The sequence below is a fragment of the Salvelinus namaycush genome, chromosome 11 (genome assembly GCF_016432855.1).
Source record: "Salvelinus namaycush isolate Seneca chromosome 11, SaNama_1.0, whole genome shotgun sequence".
Taxonomy (NCBI): domain Eukaryota; kingdom Metazoa; phylum Chordata; class Actinopteri; order Salmoniformes; family Salmonidae; genus Salvelinus; species Salvelinus namaycush.
The window spans coordinates 8744856-8770401 of NC_052317.1; the positions used below are offsets into that span (position 1 = coordinate 8744856).

At 42.3% G+C, this 25546-nt stretch overlaps 1 protein-coding gene across 1 annotated transcript; it reads left to right on the forward strand.

The window, feature by feature from the left end:
* The first annotated feature begins 1997 nt into the window (after positions 1-1997).
* Positions 1998-24464, forward strand: LOC120055486 (UDP-N-acetylglucosamine transporter-like). The gene is made up of 8 exons (XM_039003349.1): positions 1998-2314; positions 15422-15698; positions 15892-16046; positions 16195-16317; positions 16617-16791; positions 19471-19589; positions 23387-23520; positions 23824-24464. The coding sequence occupies exons 2-8, from the start codon at positions 15488-15490 to the stop codon at positions 23915-23917; spliced, it is 1011 nt and encodes a 336-aa protein (XP_038859277.1). The 5' UTR covers positions 1998-2314; positions 15422-15487; the 3' UTR covers positions 23918-24464.
* Positions 24465-25546: the final 1082 nt, after the last annotated feature.

The following is a 25546-nucleotide window of genomic DNA, read 5'->3' on the forward strand; positions in this document are numbered from 1 at the left end:
CAAGACTCTTCTTAAAGCTGGCCGTCCGGCCAAACTGAGCAATTGGTGGAGAAGGGACTTGGTCAGGGAGGTGACAAAGAACCCGTTGATCACTCTGAAAAAAGCTCCTGAGTTCATCTGTGGAGACAGGAGAACCTTCCAGAAGGACAACCATCTTTGCAGCACTCCACCAATCAGGCTTTTATGGTAGAGTTTATGGTAGAGTGGCCAGAGGCTAAAGGACTCTCAGACCATGAGAAACAAGATCCTCTGGTCTGATGAAACCAAGATTGAACTGATGAAACCAAGATTGAGTCACATCTGGAGGAAACCTGGCTTTACAACTAACCCAAGATAGACCACACCTTAATGTTTCCAATGGGACACTTGTGAGTTGAGTTGGCAGAACAAGCAAGGAGGTTGTTCAGAAGTCTTATGGCTTGGGGGTAAAAACTGTTGAGAAGCCTTTTTGTCCTAGACTTGGCACTCCGGTACCGCTTGCCACTGGGGTGGCTGGGGTCTTTGACAATTTTTAGGGCCTTCCTCTGACACCGCCTGGTGTAGAGGTCCTGGATGGCAGGCAGCTTTGCCCCAGTGATGTATTGGGCCGTACGCACTACCCTCTGAAGTGCCTTGCGGTCAGAGGCCGAGCAATTGCCGTACCAGGCAGTGATGCAACTGGTCAGGATGTTCAAGGTCATCGTTATTTCGAGCGTGTTGCACAGATGGGCAGACATTAAGCCTTAATTCCTTGACATGCTATAATTCCTGGGATAAATAAATTATTGCACCATTGCGTCACATCCAAAAGTGATAATGTTCAACATTACAAGGTTACATGATTGAATAATGAATCGGATGCAGCTGAGAAGAAGCAAAACACTAAGTCATTGAATTTAGTGGAAACCTGCCCATTTGTAACAAGCATGATAACAAGCATTAGTTGTTACACTTCTGTAATTACAGACTGCAACTACTACCAGGTACATGTTATTACATTGTAACTATGAGTCGTTACAGTTAACTACAATACTTGTTCGTTTAATTACACATGTAATAATGCAAACTTAAAAGGAAGTCTTAACTAATAATCAAACATAGATTTATTGGTAAATGAAAAACCGGTAGGCTGTTTGCTGCCCAATTATACAAGAGTAATTATAATGACCCTTATTCACAAAACACAACAGATGACAGCCGAAGAGACATCATAATGAGTTATAGGCCTAATAATTAAGATTGATTGGTAATAAATGAAAAACTGGTAGACTAACGTCAACATTCCTTTTAGTTTAAGTGAGGTGTTTGTTATGTGTGTTTTGTTAACATTCAAATGGAACAGTATGATTCTCTATCAAGAATAGTGCCTTTTACCTTGTTTCACACGGTCTGGAACTGACCAACAAAAACGTGTTAAGAAATTAAAACCATCTAACCAATTACATAGCACTGGTGTAACGCCTGTCGCTGTTGATCCTCCCACTTTCAGACACTCCATGTACAGTTACTATTTTGCGCTGAGCAGGAGGAGCGCATAATAATCTGCTGTAGAATTAATTGCGGTCAGCCAGCTGGTCAAACAGATGACTGAAATGAACGAGTCACTCAGAAAGACGAATCATGACTCTTGAGTCAGTAAAAAGAGTCGTTCAAAAAGAACGAATCGTTCGCGAACCACACATCACTAGTGTAACCGTATGCGCGCTGAAATCTACGTCCACCATGATTTTTAGCTTCGCCCAACAACGGGCGAAATGGCGCGAAAAGGGCGTGTCCCCTATTAGAGTTAGCGGCAGGCGGACAAGCAATATCCACCATCGTAGAACGGATGAAGCCTGACCTGGAATGTGAAGCTAATTGACCTCCGTAGCACGGATGAAGCATGAACTGGAATGTGAAGCTAACTGAAGCCGGCTAGCTTCATAAAAGACTGAGTAGATCTAGCTTATTTCCTAGTATACCACTCTGGTTTCGCCTTTTTTTTTAGGGATAAAGTATTTTCAACCGAATTTACGTTTCCCCTGAAAAACGGATGAGGGAACTCCGCTCAGGCACAGAGTTTCTAAACCTCTGTTAGGGAAAAGTAAACTGAAACATGTTGATAGTTTGTGGAGGAAGGTTTCAGCCAGATGTACAAAGAGAAGTGCTGAGAAAGAAACCCCACATTCCAGGAATGAATGTCTTGACATCAGCATCTCTGCCATTTAGACTATTTATTTCTGCCAGAAGTCTGTAAGACCAGTCGGAAGAGTGGGACAGTGAGAGAGAGAGACAGTTATTTGAATAAATTGTCGTCATCATAAGTATTTCCCCCTACTCACCTCTCCTACTACAGGTATGTTGCGACTCTATTCAAGTGTTTACTGTAATTCTAAACACGTGTATATGTCAAGATTCGCACGCCAGCAAGAAGCCTACTGTTGTATCTGCAACATGAGTACGGTTACATGCACACAGTAACACGATTATTGTGGTTAGTCAGATTAATATCATAGTTGGTTTGAAACGTTTACATGCTTTGCAAGAAGGACGATTTCCATAAGAACCCTGTTTACATGGACACATCTAAAATCAGGCTACCTGATGGGACTTTTAAAGGGGAATAGAAACAGGTATGGGTAGCGCCATCTTGCATCAATTGGTAGGAGTGAGCAAATTGTGAGTTTTGGAATGGAGAATGAAACTGAATGCCGCCAACGGGAGGTGCCTCGCCTTTACTCATAGACTGTAAAAAAAAAATATGTATGAAGCCATCGATGAAGTCACACCCAATTGTTTCCTTTTGGAATACTCAGTGGCGCATTTGAAGACCAGGAAGTGTCATTTTAGCATGTCACCATCTTGCTACATTGAGGAGTTTTTGGAACCATCACATGCGCAGTTTGAGCTATAGGAAGTGATTTTACAGGTTAGCTCAGTGCTCCCCCTCTCATTGAGTATCTCAAGTTGAAGGCCGACTGAGGTACTGCTGCCATTAGCAACTAAATTATTCTATTAACTTTGTTTTATTTAACTAGGTAATTCAGTTAAGAACAAAATCTTATTTACAATGACGGCCTAACTTAGTCAGTGTGTGGTTTTAAAGTAATCGGTTCAAGGACATACATCTGGTGAAATAGAAGCAATTATTGTTTACCATGATTGTGTTTGATGTTTAAAAAAAAAAATATATATATATCCAAGAATATTGACCATGAAGATCACCATTTTCCCAATCACTATAATGGGGCATCCTGTTTTATGGAAACAATGCCTGCAGTACCGCGGTCTGCCTTCAACTTGAAATCCTCGAAGCGAGGGCGCAGTTGCTCTCCCCTGCCTTTACTTTCAAAATACAGAAGTCATCCCTGTATGAAGCTTTATGCATCATATGACGCAAAATGTATCCTACGGGAATGATTTCTCTTTTTTGAAAGTTACATATCTTGAAAACTTTATGTCAACAATGGACTAATGAAAAAAATACCAAAATATAGTTTTGGGGTGGAATTTTTCTTTAAGGATTCCAGCTTTAAATGGTATATGACAAATGTAATTCCAAATAATAAGGTTTAAGTACAAGATTTCAATAACGTTAAATATCTAAATACTTACAGTGCATTCGGAAAGTATTCAGACCCCTTCCCTTTTTCCACATTTTGTTAGGTTACAGCCTGATCCTAAAATTGATTAAATAAATGTTTTTCCTCATCAATCTACACACAATACCCCATAATGACAAAGCGAAAACAGGTTTTTAGACATTTTTACAAATGTATTCAAAATAATAAACAGAAATACCTTATTTACATAAGTATTCAGACCCTTTGCTATGACACTCGAAATTGAGCTCAGGTGTATCCTGTTTCTATTGATCATCCTTGATGGTTCTACAACGTGATTGAAGTCCACCTGTGGTAAATTCAATTGATTGGACATGATTTGGAAAGGCACTCCATCAAAGGCCTCCATCATTCTCAGTTGGAAGAAGTTTGGAACCACCAAGACTCTTCCTAGAGCTGTCCCCCCAGCCTAACTGATCAATTGGGGGAGAAGGGCTTTGGTTAGGGAGGTGACCAAGAACTCGAAGGTCACTCTGACAAAGCTCCAGAGATCCTCTGTGGAGATGGGAGAACCTTCCAGAAGGACAACCATCTCTGCAGCACTCCACCAATCAAGGAAGAGTGGCCAGACAGAAGCCACTCCTCAGTAAATAGCTAAAGGACTCCCAGACCATGAGAAACACGATTCTCTGGTCTGGTGAGGCATGGTGGTGGCAGCATCATGCTGTGGGGATGTTTTTCCACGGCAGGGACTGGGATCAAGGGAAAGATGAACGGAGCAAAGTACGGAGAGACCCTTGATGAAAACCATCTCCAGAGCGCTCAGGACCTCAGACTGGGGTGAAGGTTCACCTTCCAACAGGACAACAACCCTAAGCACACAGCCAAGACAACGCAGGAGTGGCTTCAGGACAAGTCTCTGAATGTCCTTGAGTGGCCCAGCCAGAGCCCGGACTTGAACCAGATCTAACATCTCTGGAGAGACCGGAAAATAGCTGTGCAGCGACATTCCCCATCCAACCTGACAGAGCTTGAGAGGATCCGCAGAGAAGAATGGTAGAAACTCTCCAAATACAGGTGTGCCAAACTTGTAGCGTCATACCCAATAAGACTCTAGGTTGTAATCGCTGCCAATGGTGCTTCAACAAAGTATTGAGAAAAAGGTCTGCATTTTTTTTATTTAAACAGGTAAGTCAGTTAAGAACATATTCTTATTTACAGTGACGGCCTAGGAACAGTGGGTTAACTGCCTTGTTCAGGGGCAGACCGACAGGTTTTTACCTTGTCAGCTTGGTGATTCGATCTAGCAACCTTTCGCTTACTGGCCTAACACTCTTACCACTAGGCAACCCGCCGACCTGAATACTTATGTAAATGTGATATTTCAGTTTATACATTTGCAAACATTTCTAAAAACCTGTTTTTGCTTTGTCATTATAGGGTATTGTGTGTAGGTTCTTGAAATACATTTTTTTAAATCCATTTTAGAATAAGGATATAACTTAACAAAATGTGGAAAAAGTCAACGGGTCTGAATATTTTCTGAATGCAATTCAAAATGTTTGTGAAAGTAATTAATATAGTATTTGAACCCAGGTCTGGTTCCTAAGAAGGCAGAGTGGTGTGTGTGTGTTAGGATGACTGCGTGTGCATATGCGTGTGTGAAGGTCGGCTTTCTTGCTACCCAGTGATTTGACATCCCTACACCCCTTCCCGGTATACACACACAGAGAGGGATTATGTGGCCACTCCCCACTAGCAGCAGCTGGAGAGTGTCTACATAATGGGGCCACTGTGTCGTTGCCTCGTCACCACTCTGCTCTCTCACCATTAGCCCGACTTGCTCCCTGCACCTACGTTACCTACTCACTAATATTAGAGCATGTACACATTTATTTTCCATTTTATGCTACAAAGTAGGCCTAACTAATATTTACTTATGAAATTGCAGTTTCTCTCCCAGATGACGTTCCAGTGGCTGTTGTGTGCAGTTAAACTGGAGATTACTTAGCCTACACAACTGGGCTTACTGAGAGTGAGAGTGAGACTTAACTGAGATGATTTACAAATAGTTGAGCACTCATTTCCCTCATTTGCATATACACTACATGGCCAAAAGTATGTGGATACGCCTTCAAATTAGTTGCTGACGAGTGTATAAAATTGAGCACACCGCCATGCAATCTCCATAGACAAACATTGGCAGTAGAATGGCCCGTACTGAAGAGCTCAGTGACCTTTTCAATGTGGCACCGGCATAGGATGCCACCTTTCCAACAAATCAGTTTGTCAAATTTCTGCCCTGCTAGATCTGCCTCGGTCAACTGTAAGGTCTGGTATTGTGAAGTGGAAACGTCTAGGAGCACCAACGGCTCAGCCATGAAGTGGTAGGTCACAAGCTCACAGAACGTGGCCACCGAGTGCTGAAGAGCGTAGCGTGTGAAAATCTTCTGTCCTCGGTTGCAACAACTCACTACCGAGTTCCAAACTGCCTCTGGAAGCAACGTTAGCACATTAAATGTTTGTCAGGAGCTTCATGAAATGGATTTCCATGGCCGAGGAGCTGCACACAAGCCTAAGATCACCATGCGCAATGCCAAGCATTGGTTGGTATGGTGTAAAGTTCGCCGTTGTTGTACTCCTCCGGAGCAGTAAAACGTGTTCTCTGGAGTGATGAATCACGCTTCACCATCTGGCAGTCCGACGGCTGAATCTGGGTTTGGCGGATGCCAGGAGAACGCTACCTGCCCGAATGCATAGTGCTAACTGTAAAGTTTGGTGGAGAAGGAATAATGGTCTGGGGCTGTTTTTCATGGTTCGGGCTAGGCCTCTTAGTTCCAGTCAAGGGGAAATAATGCTACAGCATACAATTATATTCTAAACGATCTGTGATTCCAACTTTGTGGCAACAGTTTGGGGAAGGCCCTTTCCTGTTTCAGCATGACGATGCCCCCGTGCACAAAGCGAGGTCCATACAGAAATGGTTTGTCGAGATCGGTGTGGAAGAACTTGACTGGCCTGCACAGAGCCCTGACCTTAACCCTATCGAACACCTTGGGATGAATTGGAACGCCGACTGCAAACCAGGCCTAATCGCCCAACATCAGTGCCCGACCTCAGCAATGTTCCATCTAGTGGAAAGCCTTCCTAGAAGAGTGGAGGCTGTTATAGCAGAAAAGGGGGGACCAACTCCATATTAATGCCCATGATTTTTTAGATGTTTCGAAGAGCAGGTGTCCACATACCTTTGGCCATGTAGTGTATCAGTGGTAACATTTTTGCCCTTAATAGGCTACATCTACCACACACACAAATCCGATTAGCGTAGGTGCTGATGGGAAATGCAAAACCTGAAAAACAACAAAGCCTCTGCACACTTCCAGTCAGATGCACATTTATTTTAATAGTTGCTAAGCTTTCGGTCAGTCGACCTTCATCAGAGCATCACATTTTGCACTTCAAATTAAGTCCCCTGAATGCACTCAAAAGAAACCCGAAGCCTGACAATCTTGCTTGGTGACATTGTAGTGGTGGGTTGAGACAGGGGAGCCTGAATAAACTAGGACTATGGGTAACAGAGTTAAAAACAGTGCCTGCCTGTGAGTGTGCTTACAGCTGGCCCAGTCAGCATGCGTAAACAACTTACAGTCCACGACCGAGGCCCTGCCCTTACAGGATTTTGACATAGCTCTTGCAACACCACTGAATATCCTTCTCCCATCCCGCTCACCAGTCACTGAGCGCTAGGCACATGGGAAGGAGTGGCAGCCTGCCTCTCTCTTCTGCTCAAATCTCTTCTCTAGCTGGCCAAGGTGACACAGCTGACTTTACCTCCAGGAGCCACGTTGCCTCCTCAGCCGTCCTTCTATGGTTTGTCTTGTTTTATTGATTGGGGGTTGAGGGAGGGGTATTAGCTCAGGAGTGGATGTTCCTAGGTGGGGCCAACAGTAGCCTAAGGTTATGAGAGTTGCTCAGGAAAGGTTTGGGGAGTTTTTCGTGGAACAAGTTATAGCTCAAGACACACCGGTAGGATTGTCAAACATTTGCCTGCCGACAGTACTCTTTTGTGTTCACACAGCAAAGATCTTGAAGTCGTCAGCCATTCAGCCGTATTAAAATACTCCAAACCAGAAGGTGGCAGTACCTTTGTTTGGCAATGCAAGTCTGTGTGTGTTGCTTATGTTCTGGATTCCAATATTAGCTATTGCAGAGAATTACCTGGGACTGAACGATATGATATTATTATGATACTTAGGTGCCGATACTATATGTATTGCGGTTCAATACTGTGTTTTTATTGCGATTCGATGTTCCAAACATATTGCTCACCAAATGTCTGCTGCAGAGGGATAAGAGATAGCCAAGTTTTGATCATGAGTCATGGAAATAAGTGCTGAAAACAAATTGGCTCCCTGTTTAAAAAGAAGATTGAGAACAAGCTAGGAAGGAAAAATACTGAACTTTTGGTGCAGGTACAGCCAACTAGCGCAAAAATAATATTTGATTTTGTCGATACAATATATCGTCAAAAATAATATCCTGATATGTAACTATAGATTTTTTTTCTTCTTTCCCCCCCCCCCCCCCCCATCACAAATGTTAGCTAGCTGTGCTAATGTTGCTATTTTGTAGAAAGCCCTTGTTGATCGTAGCCAGATGGCCACAACTAGATGTCTACCTAGCAAGATGACAAAGAAACTATTTAATTGACTGTCCGTAATCCCGTACTGCCAGTAGCCCATAGCCAAATGCTTAGCTATCTAGCGAATATTAGCATATTCACTAGCTAGCACAACGTGTAGTTAGTGCAGTGTACTTTGCTAGCTAACTCGGCAGCTAACATAGACAGCTGTTTCATGGAAACTAAATCATTAGGATTTAACAATATCAATACTAGCTACAGTGATTAGCTGGCTTGGGAGAAGTATTTAGTGTGTGTGAATTGCATCTGTGCACTTAGCTAGCTACCATCCCATAGTCTACATTGCATATGAAGTGTGACTCTCTCATGACATTTAACCATGGATGCACTGAGAAAATGCCCTCTTTTTTCCCTTTTTGTTGTCACTCCTGCTGGCTCCCCCATGTGTGGGTTCGGGCTCTCTGATTGGATCAAAGTCAAGTTGCTGGCCAATGATGAGCATTGCGATTCTGAAATCTTATCAGAAACACGTTGGGTCATTTTCACAGATTTCTTTTTCCTTACAACGGGTCAAACTGATGTCATCTGGACATTTTGCACAGAAAATCTTTACATTATAATTCCCCCCCCCCCCACCCCCAGTCCCTAAACTTCTTTGCTTTGAGAAAGATGACAGAACTTAACAGATGTCAACTAGATAGAAAGAATGAATTCAATCTATTACATTATTCTGTTGAGCAAGGGATTATTTAATCTTCTAGGGCAACATCCCAGCTAGCAATGAGGAATCGGCCCAGAAGCGGCCCTCTTTCAGGGGACTGGAACTGATTGAATCGGCCCGGAATCATGTGTCGGACTCGGCCCGGAATCAAAATGAATGACTGCCCAGATAGTACATTGGGCCGTTTCCGTCTACCGGAATTCAGCCAACTTTGCCGGCATCTTACCAGAATCCCCCCGGAAGCGGCCAGATGCAAATTTAAATAAATGTATACAAAATTACCCGATTTAGTAATTTTAAATATTACTATTATACATTTTATACATACTAATTATACCCATCCACAAAAAAAAACATTTTGTGTCGGAGAAAACACCATACACCTGGTGACTGTGTCAGCGTGCTGGCACCTAGCCTGCCACAGGAGTCGCTACAGCGCAATAGGAGAAGGAAATCCCTGCATGCCAAACCCTCCCCTAACTCGGACGACGCTGGGCCAATTGTGCGTCGCTTTTTGGGTCTCCATCGTCGTGAACGGCACGGGTCTCGAACCAGCATCTGTAGCAATGCAGTTTGCACTACGATGCAGTGTCTTAACACCATGCCCAAACTGGACACGTGCACAAATTGATTTGTCCCCCCCACACCAAATGCGATCACGACACGCAGGTTTAAATATCAAAACTCTGAACCAATTATATTAATTTGGGGACAGGTTGAAAAGCATTAAATATGTATAGCAATTTAGTTAGCTAGCTTGCAGTTGGTAGCTAATTTGTCCTATTTAGCTAGCTAGCTTGCTGTTGCTGGGATATAGACATTGAGTTGTTATTTTACCTGAAATGCACAAGGTCCTCTACTCCGACAATTACTCCACACATAAAACGGTCAACCGAATCGTTTCTAGTCATCTCTCCTCCTTCCAGGATTTTTCTTCTTTGGACTTTATATGGCGATTGGCATTTCATAATAAGGTGTATAACCGACCTTAGTTCATCTTTCAATCACCCACGTGGGTGTAACCAATGAGGAGATGGCACGTGGGTATATGCTTCTAAAAGCCAATGAGGAGATGGGAGAGGCAGAACTTGCATCGCGTTCGGCGTCAAAAATAGAAGCAACTTCTATTTTAGCGCCTGGCAACGAAGACGCTCGTTGGCGTGCACAAGCAATGTGGGTGCAATGATTGAATAACATGTATGTGTACATTGATTTTGCAGCGCTCGCACACTCGACGCGTCCAGTTTGAGTAGCGTGTTAGACCGCTGCGTATGGTTCCATAGCTGCGCCACTCGGGAGGCTCCGTCCGCAAAGTTTTTAACGCTTATTAATTGCCTTGCACAAAGTATCAACATACTAAAGTACTACACAGGACTCTTAAAGAATTTTAGTTAAATGTTGTTAATTGTATTTTTTGATCACAGAAACAATAAGAAAATATGGAAAAATTATGAAATGTTCATTATATAAAGCAGCCCGTGTAATCATCTGCCAGAGAGTAGCCCCAATTGGCCCGAGGCCACAAGTAACTCTCACCGGAATCGGCCCGAGCCCCAAGTAATACATTTGGGCCAGATAACTCACACCGGAATCGGCCCGAGCTCAATCCCCACATCCTAGCCATAAGTAATACTGCAGAATGCGGCGCACACTCGGACCACATGACGTCGGCCGAGTCTGACTCTCAGCCGAGTGCCCCGACTCTCAGCCGGAATCGGCCCAGGTCCACTGTGCTAGCTGGGATATAATGACAAAGGAGAAGCTACATGTATCAAGTTGACTAACAAATAGCCTACGAAAATGTTGGAAATTGTAAGCAGAAATCTAAATCGGGCAAAGAAATGAGCCTGCACCCCCTGTCAAAAAATATTTCTGCAGTCTTTGACTGTAGCCTATATCACATATTCTATATTTGCTGGTTAGGGTTGGGTGCAGTCCTCAGATTTTCACTATCACATATAGTCGGGCGGTTACAGATGGGTTGTTAGCAATTGCGCGCTGGTGCGGGTGACTGACCCGAGAACCACTAATAAGTACCTATCGGCAGTGCGATTCTCAGTGTTTCATGCTTTAGGCGTGTTAGCGAATGAAGCACATTGGTCTTTTCTTGTAGGTCTTGGTTGGTGTGTGCATAAAGTTCAGTTTAGTCATGTAGGCAATATAACGCTTTCTATTTCAGATGGAGGCTAGTATGTTTCTGTGGCCGTTTCCATTTCAGACATAAGCTAGTCACGTTGTGGTGATTGTTATCTGGATTTCTGTTGGTGGCATTGTCAATAGGCTTGGGCGGTATACCGTATAAAGGGTTATTTTGAAATACCGCCGAAATACCCCAAAATTATATACCAATAGGTACCCTTCTTTGCGAACCATTGGAAAACCTCCCTGGTCTTGAATCTGTGCTTGACATTCACTGCTTGATTGAGGGACCTTACAGATAATTGTATGTGTGGGGTACAGAGATGGGGTAGTCGTTTAAGATTGTTGGTTACAGCAGAGACCATCAATCCCCTCCTGGATCGAGATCTCTGTTGTCTACATTTTTTTGTGCGTCAAATTAATATTTTTATTATTATTATCATTATTATTTTTCTACAGATAAAATTACATTTGGAAAGAAATAATGCCCCTTGTGTCTGTAATACCGCATGGTACAAGGGCGGTATGAAGGTACAGTACCAGTCAAAAGTTTGGACACACCTACTCATCTTCTCTATACCACCCCTACCTTGTCAAAACACAACTGATTTGGCTCAAACATATTAAGAAGGAAAGAAATTCCACAAATGAACTTTTGACAAGGCACACCTGTTAATTGAAATGCATTCCAGGTGACTAACTGATGAAGCTGGTTGAGAGAATGCCAAGATTGTGCAAAGCTGTCGTCAAGGTAAAGGGTGGCTACTTTGAAGAATCTAAAATCTAAAATATATTTGGATATGTTTAACACTTTTTTGGTTACTACATGATTCAATATGTGTTATTTCATAGTTTTGATGTCTTCACTATTATTCTACAATGTAGAAAATAGTAAAAACAAAGAACAACCGTTGAATGAGTAGGTGTGTCCAAACTTGACGTTGATGGAGATGTCATTTTCCTGGCACCACTCCCCCAGAGGCACCACTATACCAGGGCCCTTATTTGCCTTCTGTAAGTTTTAGAGATTTTGCCTTTTGCGTCTGTTACCAAAAACCCACAGGGAGGATAATGAAAAGTTCACATAAGTAACATGTAAAGGTAGACCTACCAAATAGTTATAGTGTTTTTACTGATAATTTGGTGTATGATCTATGAAGTGATTTAAAACGTGTAATAACAGAATGACCAAGAAATCAGTAACAGAATGACTGAATTGGCTACAATGGGAATTCATGGTAATCACAAGTCACGTTTGGTCACTTGCTACTGTCCTCCCTTCCACTGTAATACTATTACTGTTATGTTCAGCTCATAACTGTTCTCTTTCTGTCCTCCCTTCCACTGTAATACTATTACTGTTATGTTCAGCTCATAACTGTTCTCTTTCTGTCCTCCCTTCCACTGTAATACTATTACTGTTATGTTCAGCTCATAACTGTTCTCTTTCTCTTTTTGTCATGTGGTCAAAGCAAGTGTGAGTCTTGACAACCCCTCCCCCTCTCTCTCGTCTCTTTCCCCAGTTAATGTCACCTCTCCCGGCTCTTATTGACACCTACCCGTGAGCCCCCCCCCCCTTTTTTATGTAACCACCCCTCTCACCCACTGAGCACCAACTGACAAAGGAAAAGTTGACATTTTGTCAGTCCAACTCTGAACCGATCATAGACATCTGTTTCACTAGTTTGGACAGCACAGTACTGTACTTTACTGTACGGAAATATGCTGTACTGTGATCTGTGAGACATTTTTTCAATGTTCATTTGGAGTAGATATTTAAGAGTTTTTGGAAAACATGGTCACGTTAAAAACTGAGGGAGATTTGACCGTCATTCTGTTACCAAACTTCACATCTGCGTAGTTTTTTTCCCCGAGTAAATGTGTTTTTGTAAAAGTATCAGTTGTATGGTTTAGCTTTGCAATCAATGGTTCTTGTTTGGCATACTTTTATCATAAAAAAAATCTGAGTCTCAGTGTGTCATTCTGTTCCCGTGGAATTGCCCAGAAGTCTATCATTGTATTTATATACAGTGGGGGAAAAAAGTATTTAGTCAGCCACCAATTGTGCAAGTTCTCCCACTTAAAAAGATGAGAGAGGCCTGTAATTTTCATCATAGGTACACTTCAACTATGACAGACAAAACGAGAAAAATAAATCCAGAAATTCACATTGTAGGATTTTTTATGAATTTATTTGCAAATGATGGTGGAAAATAAGTATTTGGTCAATAACAAAAGTTTATCTCAATACTTTGTTATATACCCTTTGTTGGCAATGACAGAGGTCAAACGTTTTCTGTAAGTCTTCACAAGGTTTTCACACACTGTTGCTTGTATTTTGGCCCATTCCTCCATGCAGATCTCCTCTAGAGCAGTGATGTTTTGGGGCTGTTGCTGGGCAACACGGACTTTCAACTCCCTCCAAAGATTTTCTATGGGGTTGAGATCTGGAGACTGGCTAGGCCACTCCAGGACCTTGAAATGCTTCTTACGAAGCCACTCCTTCGTTGCCCGGGCGGTGTGTTTGGGATCATTGTCATGCTGAAAGACCCAGCCACGTTTCATCTTCAATGCCCTTGCTGATGGAAGGAGGTTTTCACTCAAAATCTCACAATACATGGCCCCATTCATTCTTTCCTTTACACGGATCAGTCGTCCTGGTCCCTTTACGGAAAAACAGCCCCAAAGCATGATGTTTCCACCCCCATGCTTCACAGTATGTATGCTGTTCTTTGGATGCAACTCAGCATTCTTTGTCCTCCAAACACGACGAGTTGAGTTTTTACCAAAAAGTTCTATTTTGGTTTCATCTGACCATATGACATTCTCCCAATCTTCTTCTGGATCATCCAAATGCTCTCTAGCAAACTTCAGACGGGCCTGGACATGTACTGGCTTAAGCAGGGGGACACGTCTGGCACTGCAGGATTTGAGTCCCTGGCGGCGTAGTGTGTTACTGATGGTAGGCTTTGTTACTTTGGTCCCAGCTCTCTGCAGGTCATTCACTAGGTCCCCCCGTGTGGTTCTGGGATTTTTGCTCACCGTTCTTGTGATCATTTTGACCCCACGGGGTGAGATCTTGCATGGAGCCCCAGATCGAGGGAGATTATCAGTGGTCTTGTATGTCTTCCATTTCCTAATAATTGCTCCCACAGTTGATTTCTTCAAACCAAGCTGTTTACCTATTGCAGAATCAGTCTTCCCAGCCTGGTGCAGGTCTACAATTTTGTTTCTGGTGTCCTTTGACAGCTCTTTGGTCTTGGCCATAGTGGAGTTTGGAGTGTGACTGTTTGAGGTTGTGGACAGGTGTCTTTTATACTGATAACAAGTTCAAACAGGTGCCATTAATACAGGTAACGAGTGGAGGACAGAGGAGCCTCTTAAAGCAGGTCTGTGAGAGCCAGAAATCTTGCTTGTTTGTAGGTGACCAAATACTTATTTTCCACCATAATTTGCAAATAAATTCATTAAAAATCCTACAATGTGATTTTCTGGAAAAAATAATCTAGTTTTGTCTGTCATAGTTGAAGTGTACCTATGATGAAAATTACAGGCCTCTCTCATCTTTTTAAGTGGGAGAACTTGCACAATTGGTGGCTGACTAAATACTTTTTTGCCCCACTGTAATTAAGTTCTAACTCTTAATAGTTGAATGACTGTTTTGTCTTTATATTTTGTCTTTTGACCACTGTACACAGATGAGACTGAATGTTATAGTACTTACTGTATGCATGTTTGAGTTGGCATGCCGCGCATACTGGTATTTCAAGTATGCTAATGGTCTGTTTTGTGTTTTGCCTACTCCTTTGTCATTGTCAAGCCAACCATAGCATGACAATTCCCTAAGGAGTTGGAAAGAAGAGCAGAAACAGTCTGGCACCCAGGATAGTCTGTCCTCCATTTCTAATAGCAAGCTCTTTTTTGGTGTTCATCATGTTTTATTGTGGGTTAGATTCCTGCACAGTTAATGCATGTGTTTACTGTGTAAGGCCTAAATGCAAGTGATTGTTAATCAACCCAAATTGCACAATGTTCCCTGCGAATATGTATTTGGCAGCTTGACTTCTCAGCAACATTTCCCATTGGATATTGATGCAAAACCATACCTAGTCGAATCAATCAGTTGGTAACGGTTGGGAGCACTTCTTCTCGAAACGAACAAAACGGTCTCGTAGTATTCCACCTAACTGTCTTGAACTCACTATAACATAACTTAGATTTTTGGTCATGCGTAAACAAAGAATATTTTCGAAATGCTATAAAAATTCAGAACTTTTATTTATAATTTTCAAGGGATTGCGCGTGTTAAATAGCCGCTTTCCAGCCTAACCCAGCCTGTGTCCTCACTGTCCTGTATTTCTGTCCCACAGCCTGTCTCACTGTCCATCTCTCCCACAGCTTAACCCAGGGTTGTCCCCTCTGGCCTCGCCCCCTGGCTCTGAGGAGGCGTCCTGCCACGTCTCCATGTCGTTGCCCTCAGCCTCCCAGTCCCAGTGGCGGCTGAAGTACGTGTCCCTGGGAGTGCTGGTGCTGCAGACCACCTCGTTGGTGCTCACTATGAGGTACTCGCGCACACTGCTGGGCGAGGGGCCGCGCTACCTAGCCTCCTCCGCCGTGGTTTCGGCCGAGCTGCTCAAGATCCTCACCTGCCTGCTGCTCGTCTTCTACGACCACAGTGAGTATAGTGATCGATCTGGCTGTCCGTCCGCCTGGCTTTCTGTCTGTGACACAGTGAATGGATAGACAATGACAACAAAGAAAATAGTATTTTTGTCTATCTATAGTATCTATGCTACAGTCTCTTTGTCTCTATCTCGTTCTTAGGATTCAGTGTATGGGTGTTAAATCTTTGTTACTCTTTCTGTCAGGCTTCAGTGTGCGGGCATTGAATCGTGTGCTGAATGAAGAGATTCTCAACAAGCCCATGGAGACGTTGAAGCTGGCCATCCCATCAGGAATCTACACACTCCAGAACAACCTGCTTTATGTCGCCCTGTCCAACCTGGACGCTGCTACCTACCAGGTGAGAGACGTGACGTGTGCGCTTGTGTATGGCAACATGTATAAGGGGAACAAAAGTGGACCAAGAATGGAGCCCTGAGGGACCCCACACTGCATTTCATGACCAGTTTTGACTGGCAGGAATTTAAATCGATATTGTCCCCAACCAGGTGACGTACCAGCTGAAAATCCTGACCACAGCCCTGTTTTCGGTGTCCATGCTGGGGAAGAGACTGGGGCTCTACCAGTGGCTATCTCTGCTCATCCTCATGACTGGTATCGCTCTCGTACAGGTGACAAGATTAAACACACCCCACATGTCAATAACTTCTCATTCATACCAAATCTATTTGGTTGATCTGTTTGGATGTGTTTGGATGTGTTTTTGTCAGATTAGTCGTGTATCCAGAGAGGCAGAAGTCTAAACTTTTCTCGAGTTCACAGGTTTTTCCGAATCATTTGCATAAATCAGTGGTAACATGATCTCCATGAAAAGTTTCCAGAATTTTGCAACCATACTCCACATGCACATCCTTGTTTGTGGATGTTACATACTGAATGTTGTTGATGTACTGCGTGTTTGTCTCCACAGTGGCCTACAGAGTCTCTGGGTGGGCCATCTTCGACGCCTCTGTCTGCAGGCTCCCAGTTAGTAGGTGTGATAGCCGTACTGATAGCCTGCTTCTCCAGTGGCTTCGCTGGAGTCTACTTTGAGAAGATCCTCAAAGAGACCAAACAGAGTGTATGGGTCCGCAACATCCAGTTAGGTCAGTATCACTGGAATCTGTGCGTGTGTGTGTGTGTGTGTGTGTGTGTGTGTGTGTGTGTGTGTGTGTGTGTGTGTGTGTGTGTGTGTGTGTGTGTGTGTGTGTGTGTGTGTGTGTGTGTGTGTGTCTCGTTGTGTGTGCATGTTTGTTTCATTGATACGTTCTACAGAAACTGTACTTCACACTGTCTTTCTGGCTCTTGGTATGTGTAAATCTTTTTCCACTTTCTCTATAGAGAACATACCATTATATTTTATGGTCCATGTAATCAAGTGAGTTTTATAGCTCCTCAGAAATGTACAAATCATTGACTTCATTTAAACCCAATGTATTCACACAACAATATAGCAACATTAGGTTGGAGGCACCATCCCATAGCCCTTGTAATTTAAATCATGTAGCTATTAACAGTAGATATTATCACTAAGTCTTACGTGATGTTCTGGTGCCAAAATGCTGGTCTTAGCGCATTAAACCATAAACTATACAAGCATGTAATTATAAACAATGGCGAGCAATGGAATGCTTTACAATTATTTTAAAGAATCTTTCCACAAAACCTCACCCCTTTCTCTTTCCCTCTCTCGCTCTCTCGTTCTCTCTATCACATATTGACGCTCTCACAAACACACACACTCACACACGTACATACACACACGCACACACAATTACACATGCACACACACAATCACCATATACGTCGCTGCTACTATTTATAATATTTATCCTGCTGCTCAGTCACTTCTACCTCTGATTACATCTACATACTGTAACTACCTCAATTATCACCAGTATCCCTGCACATTGATATTGGTACTGGTATATAGTGTATATTCTATTTTTTTCCTTGTGTGTATTTTACCTGACTTAGTATTATTGATTCTATACTCTTTTTAAGACACTTTTCGATATCTTTCGTTTTTTATATTGAATACTGTATTGTTGAGTAAGAGCTTGCAAGTAAGCATTTCGTCCTTTATTTAAAGGGGAGATCAAGCTGATCCTAACTGGTATAGGCCTATTTCTATTTTGCCTTGTTTATAAAAAAGTGTTTGAAAAACATGTCAATAATCAACTAACTGGCTTTCTTGATGTCTATAGTATTCTCTCTGGTATGCAATCTGGTTTCTGCTCAGATTATGGATGTGTCACTGCAACCTTAAAGGTCCTCAATGATGTCACCATTGCCCTTGATTCTAAGCAATATTGTGCTGCTATTTTTATTTACTTGGCCAAAGATTTTGATACGGTAGACCATTCCATTCTTGTGGGCCAGCTAAGGAGTATTAGTGTCTCTGAGGTCTTTGGCCTGGTTTGCTAACTACCTCTCTCAAAGAGTGCAGTGTATAAAGTCAGAAAATCGGCTGTCTCAGCCACTGCCTGTCACCAAGGGAGTACCCCAAGGCTCAATCCTAGGGCCCACACTCTTCTCAATTTACATCAACAACATAGCTCAGGCAGTAGGAAGCTCTCTCATCCATTTATATGCAGATGATACAGTCTTATACTCAGCTGGCCCCTCCCCGGATTTTGTGTTAAATGCTATACAACAAAGCTTTCTTAGTGTCCAACAAGCTTTCTCTACCCTTAACCTTGTTCTGAACACCTCCAAAACAAAGGTCATGTGGTTTGGTAAGAATAATGCCCCTCTTCCCACAGGTGTTATTGCTACCTCTGAGGGTTTAGAGCTTGAGGTAGTCACCTCATACAAGTACTTGGGAGTATGGCTAGACGGTGCACTGTCCTTCTCTCAGCACATATCAAAGCTGCAGGCTAAAGTTAAATCTAGACTTGGTTTCCTCTATCGTAATCACTCCTCTTTCACCCCAGCTGCTAAACTAACCCTGATTCAGATGACCATCCTATCCATGCTAGATTACGGAGATAGATTATGCTCCTTATAGGACACATCACTGCACTCTATACTCCTCTGTAAACTGGTCATCTCTGTATACCCGTCGCAAGACCCACTGGTTGATGCTTATTTATAAAACCCTCTTAGGCCTTACTCCCCCCTATCTGAGATATCTACTGCAGCCCTCATTCTCCACATACAACACCCGTTCTGCCAGTCACATTCTGTTAAAGGTCCCCAAAGCACACACATCCCTGGGTCACTCCTCTTTTCAGTTTGCTGCAGCTAGCGACTGGAACGAGCTGCAACAAACACTCAAATTGGACAGTTTTATCTCAATCTCTTCATTCAAAGACTCAATCATTGACACTCTTACTGACAGTTGTGGCCTCTTTGTATGATGTATTGTTGTCTCTACCTTCTTGACCTTTGTGCTGTTGACTTTGCCAAATAATGTTTGTACCATGTTTTTGTGCTGCTACCATGTTGTGTTTCTACCATGTTATTGTCATGTGTTGATACCATGCTGTGTTGTCATGTTTTGCTGCCTTGTTATGTTGTTGTCTTAGGTCTCTCTTTATGTAGTGTTGTGTTGTCTCTCTTGTTGTGATGTGTGTTTTGTCCTATATTTATATTGTATTTATTTTTGTATTTTTTTAAATCCCAGGCCCCCGTCCCCGCAGGAGGCCTTTTGCCTTTTGGTGGGACGTCATTGTAAATAAGAATTTGTTCTTAACTGACTTACCTAGTTAAATAAAGGTTAAATAAAAATATCCTGTACATGTGACAAATAAACTTTGATTTGATCTCTCTCCCTCTCCTAGGTTTGTTTGGCCTGGTGTTTGGTCTTATTGGAGTGTTTGTGTACGACGGAGAGAGAGTGAGGGAGTCCGGAGTGTTCCAAGGCTACAACTCACTCACCTGGACCGTTGTGGCCCTGCAGGTACTGTAAATATGCTTAACTTCTTATGGCTGAAGGGGCAGTATTGAGTAGCTTGGATGAAAGGTGCCCATATCAAACGGCCTGCTCCTCAGTCATAGTTCCTAATATTTGCTTATTAGTATTGGATAGAAAACACTCTAAAGTTTCTAAAACTGTTTGAATTATGTCTGTGAGATTAACAGAACTCATATTGGCAGGCAAAATCCTGAGTTGAAATCAAAACAGGACGTCAGAAATCTGAGCCTGTGTGTATTCACCAGAGTCCCTAAAAGAAATCCACTTGAGCTATTAATGATGTTGCACTGCCTAGGGGTTCCACTAGATGTCAACCATCAATAGAAATTTCAATGAGACTTCTATGATGTTGTGGGAGAGAATGAGAGCAGAATCAGTCAGGTGTCCATCAAGCAGCCATTTCCTGATCATGCTTTTTCTTCATGGAAGTCACCTACGTTCCATTGCTCACGCAGACAAGAACGAATATTCCGGTTGGAACTTTATTGAAGCTATATGTTAAAAACATCCTAATGATTGATTCAGTACTTAGTTTGAAATGTTTCTTCGACCGGTAATATCACATTTTGAAGTTTTTGTCCGATATAAAGCTGACCAGAATTAGCGTTTGGACATGTTTACCAAACGCGCTAACAATTGGACATAAATAACGGATTTTTTCGAACAAAACAAACATTTATTGTGGACCTGGGATTCCTGTTGTGCTTTCTGATGTAGATCATCAAAGGTAATGGAATATTTATCATGAATTTTTGTGTTTATGGTGACGCCATCTTTGCAGCTGTGGTATGCTATTTTTGAGCGCCGTCTCAGATTATAGCGTGCATTTCTTTTTCCGTAAATTTTTTTTGAAATCTGACATAGCGGTTGCATTAAGGAGAGGTATATCTATAATTCAATGTGTATAACTTGTATTATCATCTATATTTATGATGAGTATTTCTGTTGAAACGATGGGCTATGCAAAGTCACTTGATGTTTTTGCATTTAGTGAATCTAGTCGCCTCAATGTAAACTCAGATTTTTTTATATGAATTTAATCAAACAAAACATGCATGTATTATGTAACATGAAGTCCTATGAGTGTCATCTGATGAAAATAATCGAAGGTTAGTGATTCATTTTATCTCTATTCTGGTTTTTGTGAAGCTATCTTTAGCTGGAAAAAATGGCTGTGATTATTGTGGTTTTGTGGTGACCTAACATAATCGTTTGTAGTGCTTTCGCTGAAAAGCCTATTTGAAATCGGACACTTTGGTGTACATCAAATAAAAAATGAACTTCTAGTTAATCCAACCACGGTGTCAGATTTCAAAAAGGCTTTACAGTGAAAGCATACCATGCGATTATCTGAGAACAGCGCCCAGCAGACAAATCATTACAAACAGTTACCAGCCAAGTAGGAGTTACACAAGTCAGAAATAGTGATAAAATTAATAATTTACCTTTGATGAACTTCATATGGCTGCACTCACAAGACTCCCATTTACTCAATAAATGTTTGTTTTGTTCGATAAAGTCCCTCTTTATATCCAAAAACCTCCGTTTTGTTCAGTAATCCACAGGCTCAAAGGCAGTCACAACAGACAGACGAAAAGTATCAGTAAAGTTCGTAGAAACATGTCACACAATGTTTATAATCAATCCTCAGGTTGTTTTTAGTCATAATAATCAATAACATTTCAACCAGACAAAAGCTTTGTCAATATAAAAGGAAAACAAGAAAGGCATGCTCTCGGTCGCGCGCATGAAAAACCTCTGTGACACTGCAGGGTCCACTCATTCAGACTGGTCTTACTTAAAATCCCACTTCCTGGATGGATTCTTCTCAGGTTTTCATCTGCCATATCAGTTCTGTTATACTCACAGACATTATTTTAACAGTTTTGGAAACTTTAGAGTGTTTTCTATCCAAATCTACCAATTATATGCATATCCTAGCTTCTGGGCCTGAGTAGCAGGCAGTTTACTTTGGGCACACTTTTCATCCGGAGGTGAAAATAGTGCCCCCTACCCTAGTGAGGTTAACCACGGGGTGGCCAATCTTATCTTCAATCAGCTTTGCGAATCCTTTGTTTCCCCACCATAGCGGGGTAATTAACAGTTGTAATAGCGAATGTGTTTTCAATATCGACACCTCTCAAAATGATCTGTGAAGGCTCTTGCTACATCTTCTCCTTCAGTAGTACCATGCATGGGTTTAAGACAAAGCAGCTTCTCACATACCTGCTCTGAGTCACAAAAAGTGTCGGAGGAAACACAGTTCAACTGATGCCTGGGGTCAGCCTGCAGGCGCCCAGCCCGCCACAAGGAGTCGCTAGAGCGCGATGAGCCAGGTAAAGCCCCCCCCCCCTCGGCCAAACCCTCCACTAACCCGGACGACGCTGGGCCTATTGTGCCCCGCCCTATGGGACTCCCGGTCACGGCCGGTTGTGATATAGTCCTGGGTCAAACCAGGGAATGTAGTGACATCTCTAGCACTGCGATGCAGTGCCCTAGACCGCTGCGCCACTCGGGAGGCCAACAGGTGCATCTTTTAAAGCTACAGTTTGCTGCTCCTTTACATTTTCCACCATCTCGGCCTTTCAACAGTTCTGGCAGACACAGGCATGTCTTTTATCTTTGAGATGATTGTCTTTGTTCGGCAATCCATCAAATAAAGCCTGGGAACTACTGAGGAAAGCCTCCTTGATATATTCCCCATTAGTAAATGGTTTTCCATGTTTAGCAATGCACTGTGCAACTTTGTAGCTCCTTTCTGTAGCTTGATTTTTGACTGCATGTAGATTTGTAAACACACTGCTTTGCTTTTCATACCTGGACACGGCCCTCTTGATTCCTTCAGCCTTGTCCGCCTCATCCTTGAGGTTTTTCCTCATGTCTCGTTTCAAAAGGACGGGGTACACTTAATGCCCAACAAACAACAGTTTTACAACAGAGGTCGCAAACAGACCAGTCCTTCAGTTCAACGAATCCATATTCCTTTGTCCAAGAAGCAATACATTTTTCTTTGCTGATGACATTTTGTGCCCTGAACTTTTTTAAGTAACAAAAGAAGGCTTTGCTAGTTGCTAGCTATGTGAAAACTAATCTCTCATCTTCGGCGCTGCCTTGGGTTTTGAATTTGGCGGGAGAGGCAAGGTGGGTCGTCTTGCCTTGAACTAATAATATGAAACTCCTGCAAAATCATGAAAGCCCATTGGCTAATCAGGAATGACATACCTTGGGAACTACTACATTGCAGTGAATACCAATGCAATATCAAAACCATTGCATTCCATTTCCAATATTTTCTCCAGTTAAAAAATAAACTGGCAAAAATAAGTGAGGAAAAAATATCTATACATCAATGTTGTTTAAAAAATATATATATACAATTTGGGGGGGTTGCTTGCCAAGCCTTGGTGTGCCAAGGCAAATACCCCTGCGTGCCAAGGCAAATACCGTCTTGCACGCGTGCCTTAGGTTGCCGGCCCTTGACGTAGGCCATACAAACTTGATTTACTGTAAAGTGAGGTGAGCGAGCGTACAAGGAAGTGAACCTCCTTAGAAAAATACTATAACAACCTTTACTCTGCCTATTCTGACTATTCACTTTAGGTGTGTGTGCACACTTGTGTGTGTGAGAGAGAAAGCAAGAGTAAATGAGAAAGAGAGGGAGAGGCAAAGTAAGTGTATGTGTGTTCATGCATGGCCGCCTATGTATTTGTGTGTATTTTTATGTGTGACTGGTTGTGTGTATTCTGTCTTCCATCAAATCCATGTCCTTTGTGTGTTTCCAGGCTCTGGGCGGGTTGGTCATAGCAGCAGTCATTAAGTATGCAGACAACATCCTGAAGGGCTTTGCCACGTCACTCTCCATCATCCTGTCAACACTCATATCCTACTTCTGGTTGAAGGACTTCGACCCCACCAGGTGCACACAAACACACTTTCATAAATAATTTGGCCAGATCCGTATTGGACAAAAGGTTCACGTCTCCACAGAGTTCAGGGGTAAAATAGAGATAAGAAACTATATAAATCAAGGGCGTTTTCACATATGCTTCTATTATCTAGATCCTGGATGATTTGATACCCTGATCTGCGCTATGAAGCATATTTGAAACGCAAGTTGTTCAAGGCATCCGCACAAGGGAGCTGAATTTATATGTGAAAACGCCCTGATTTTGCATTTCTGCCTATAGCTCTAACAACGTCCTCTTTCTCTCTCCCCCAGTGTGTTCTTCCTGGGAGCAATGCTGGTCATTGCTGCCACCTTCCTCTATGGTTACGAGGGCAAGAGGCCTGCCATCAACCACAGCAAAGTATAGAGGGAGACCCACCACCCACAGCCCTGGAACCCCAATGAAGAGACACACGGGGCAAGATGGAGAGAGGAATATGTCGCTGAGAAGTGGTGCTGAGCAATTAACCAAAATGTCGGTTATTTTTCTGTTTTAAAACGACTAATTGACCGACCTTAGTTCAATTATTTGAATTTTATTCCATGAATTTTAATTTTTTTGCTCAATACACACATTGCGCTGCAGTTTCTATAGAGATAAATAAGGTCATGCCAGAACTGTGCGATGTAGTAAGGAGTTGTAGTTTCCAACAAGCCAGTGTTCTTCATAGTTTAGCGCAGAAAAAGTGATAATTAACTACAAAGACCATCATTCATTGCGCGGCTACTTGTCTGGTCTGTTCCTTTTACGCCTGCAACGTAAGAGACAGAGGAATGAGAGATCAAGAGTGCATACATCCGAGAGCAGTTGCTTCGTGAGGTATTGGTATTTAGCGGTCATAAAAGCATGCCTCTTACTGTGAAGAACTACTAAAATAGTGATTTTGTCAAACAGCTTAAGCAGCAGCTCTATAGAGATGAGATGATGACTTGGAATGAAATAATAAAGTCATCAAATTAAACAAATGTAATAAACACAACTGAAATATTTAATTAAAGTAATGTGAATAACTGATAGTTAATAAGTGATAAGCATTAATGTGCAGTCACTACCATCATGGGACTTTTAATTGTAATATTCTGTGTTCCAGCATTCAACCCAGATAATATACCTGCTAAATATCTGTATGCAACCAATAACATTTGATTCGATGTAATGCATAGTGCATTTACTGTAAAAAAATAAAAAAATAATAGAAAATCTGAAACCAAAACGACCTCAAAAAGCAATAATCACTCAGAGCTACTGAGAAGGTCCACGTAGTCAAGGAGGAGCAGAACTCCTTGAACAAGAGTGTAGGCGGAAGGAGTCCTAAGATGTTTAATGTACACAACAGCAGATAGGAATCGCCTGGTTCCAAAAGGTTTGAAAACAAGGTTTTGATTGTCCAATACTGGTACAAGTAGTCAAGATGGATGTCCTAGCATTTATAAAACTCTTTATTGAAATTCAAAGCGCTTTACGTTGCATGGGGTTAGTAATGCAACCACACTCTCCCATAGTGACGCCATCGAGTTCTTGATCAAACAGGCTCAGGAATGTGACTCCTCCACAGTTCACACTTGTATGCACGTCAAACACACACACACACACACACACACACGTCATGGAACTGAAGCTACTATGATGCCTATGCAAGGCATATGAAGGGTTATGCTCACATGTGACCTGTCACCTCAGGGGTGATAGAGTCAAACTCACCAAAGCATGGAATTATGGGAAAATGGACTTTACAGGGAACAATGAGAATTCATCGATGAATCCAAGAATTCACTGCCAACGTTACTGTTTTTTTAATGTTCTATTTAAAAAATATATTTTATCATGTATTTGGGGAGTAGGGGAACGGGAATTTGTAGTATAAATGTATTTTAGGGGTACTGCTGGTCTATAAGGGGGAGGATATTTAAATGAATGTAATGCCTCACAGGTTACCGCCCCTCATTTGTTTTTGAGTGACAGCTCCACCAAGTGGGAGCGTTGGGTTGTAGCACA

What these genes read in the sequence shown, in the direction of transcription:
- LOC120055486 (XM_039003349.1), top strand. Translation starts at nt 15,488, where the DNA reads ATGTCGTTGCCCTCAGCCTCCCAGTCCCAGTGGCGGCTGAAGTACGTG. An exon ending in CTGGTATCGCTCTCGTACAG is followed by an intron (nt 16,318 to 16,616) that starts GTGACAAGATTA and finishes TTGTCTCCACAG; the next exon opens with TGGCCTACAGAGTCTCTGGG. An exon ending in GGTCCGCAACATCCAGTTAG is followed by an intron (nt 16,792 to 19,470) that starts GTCAGTATCACT and finishes TCCCTCTCCTAG; the next exon opens with GTTTGTTTGGCCTGGTGTTT.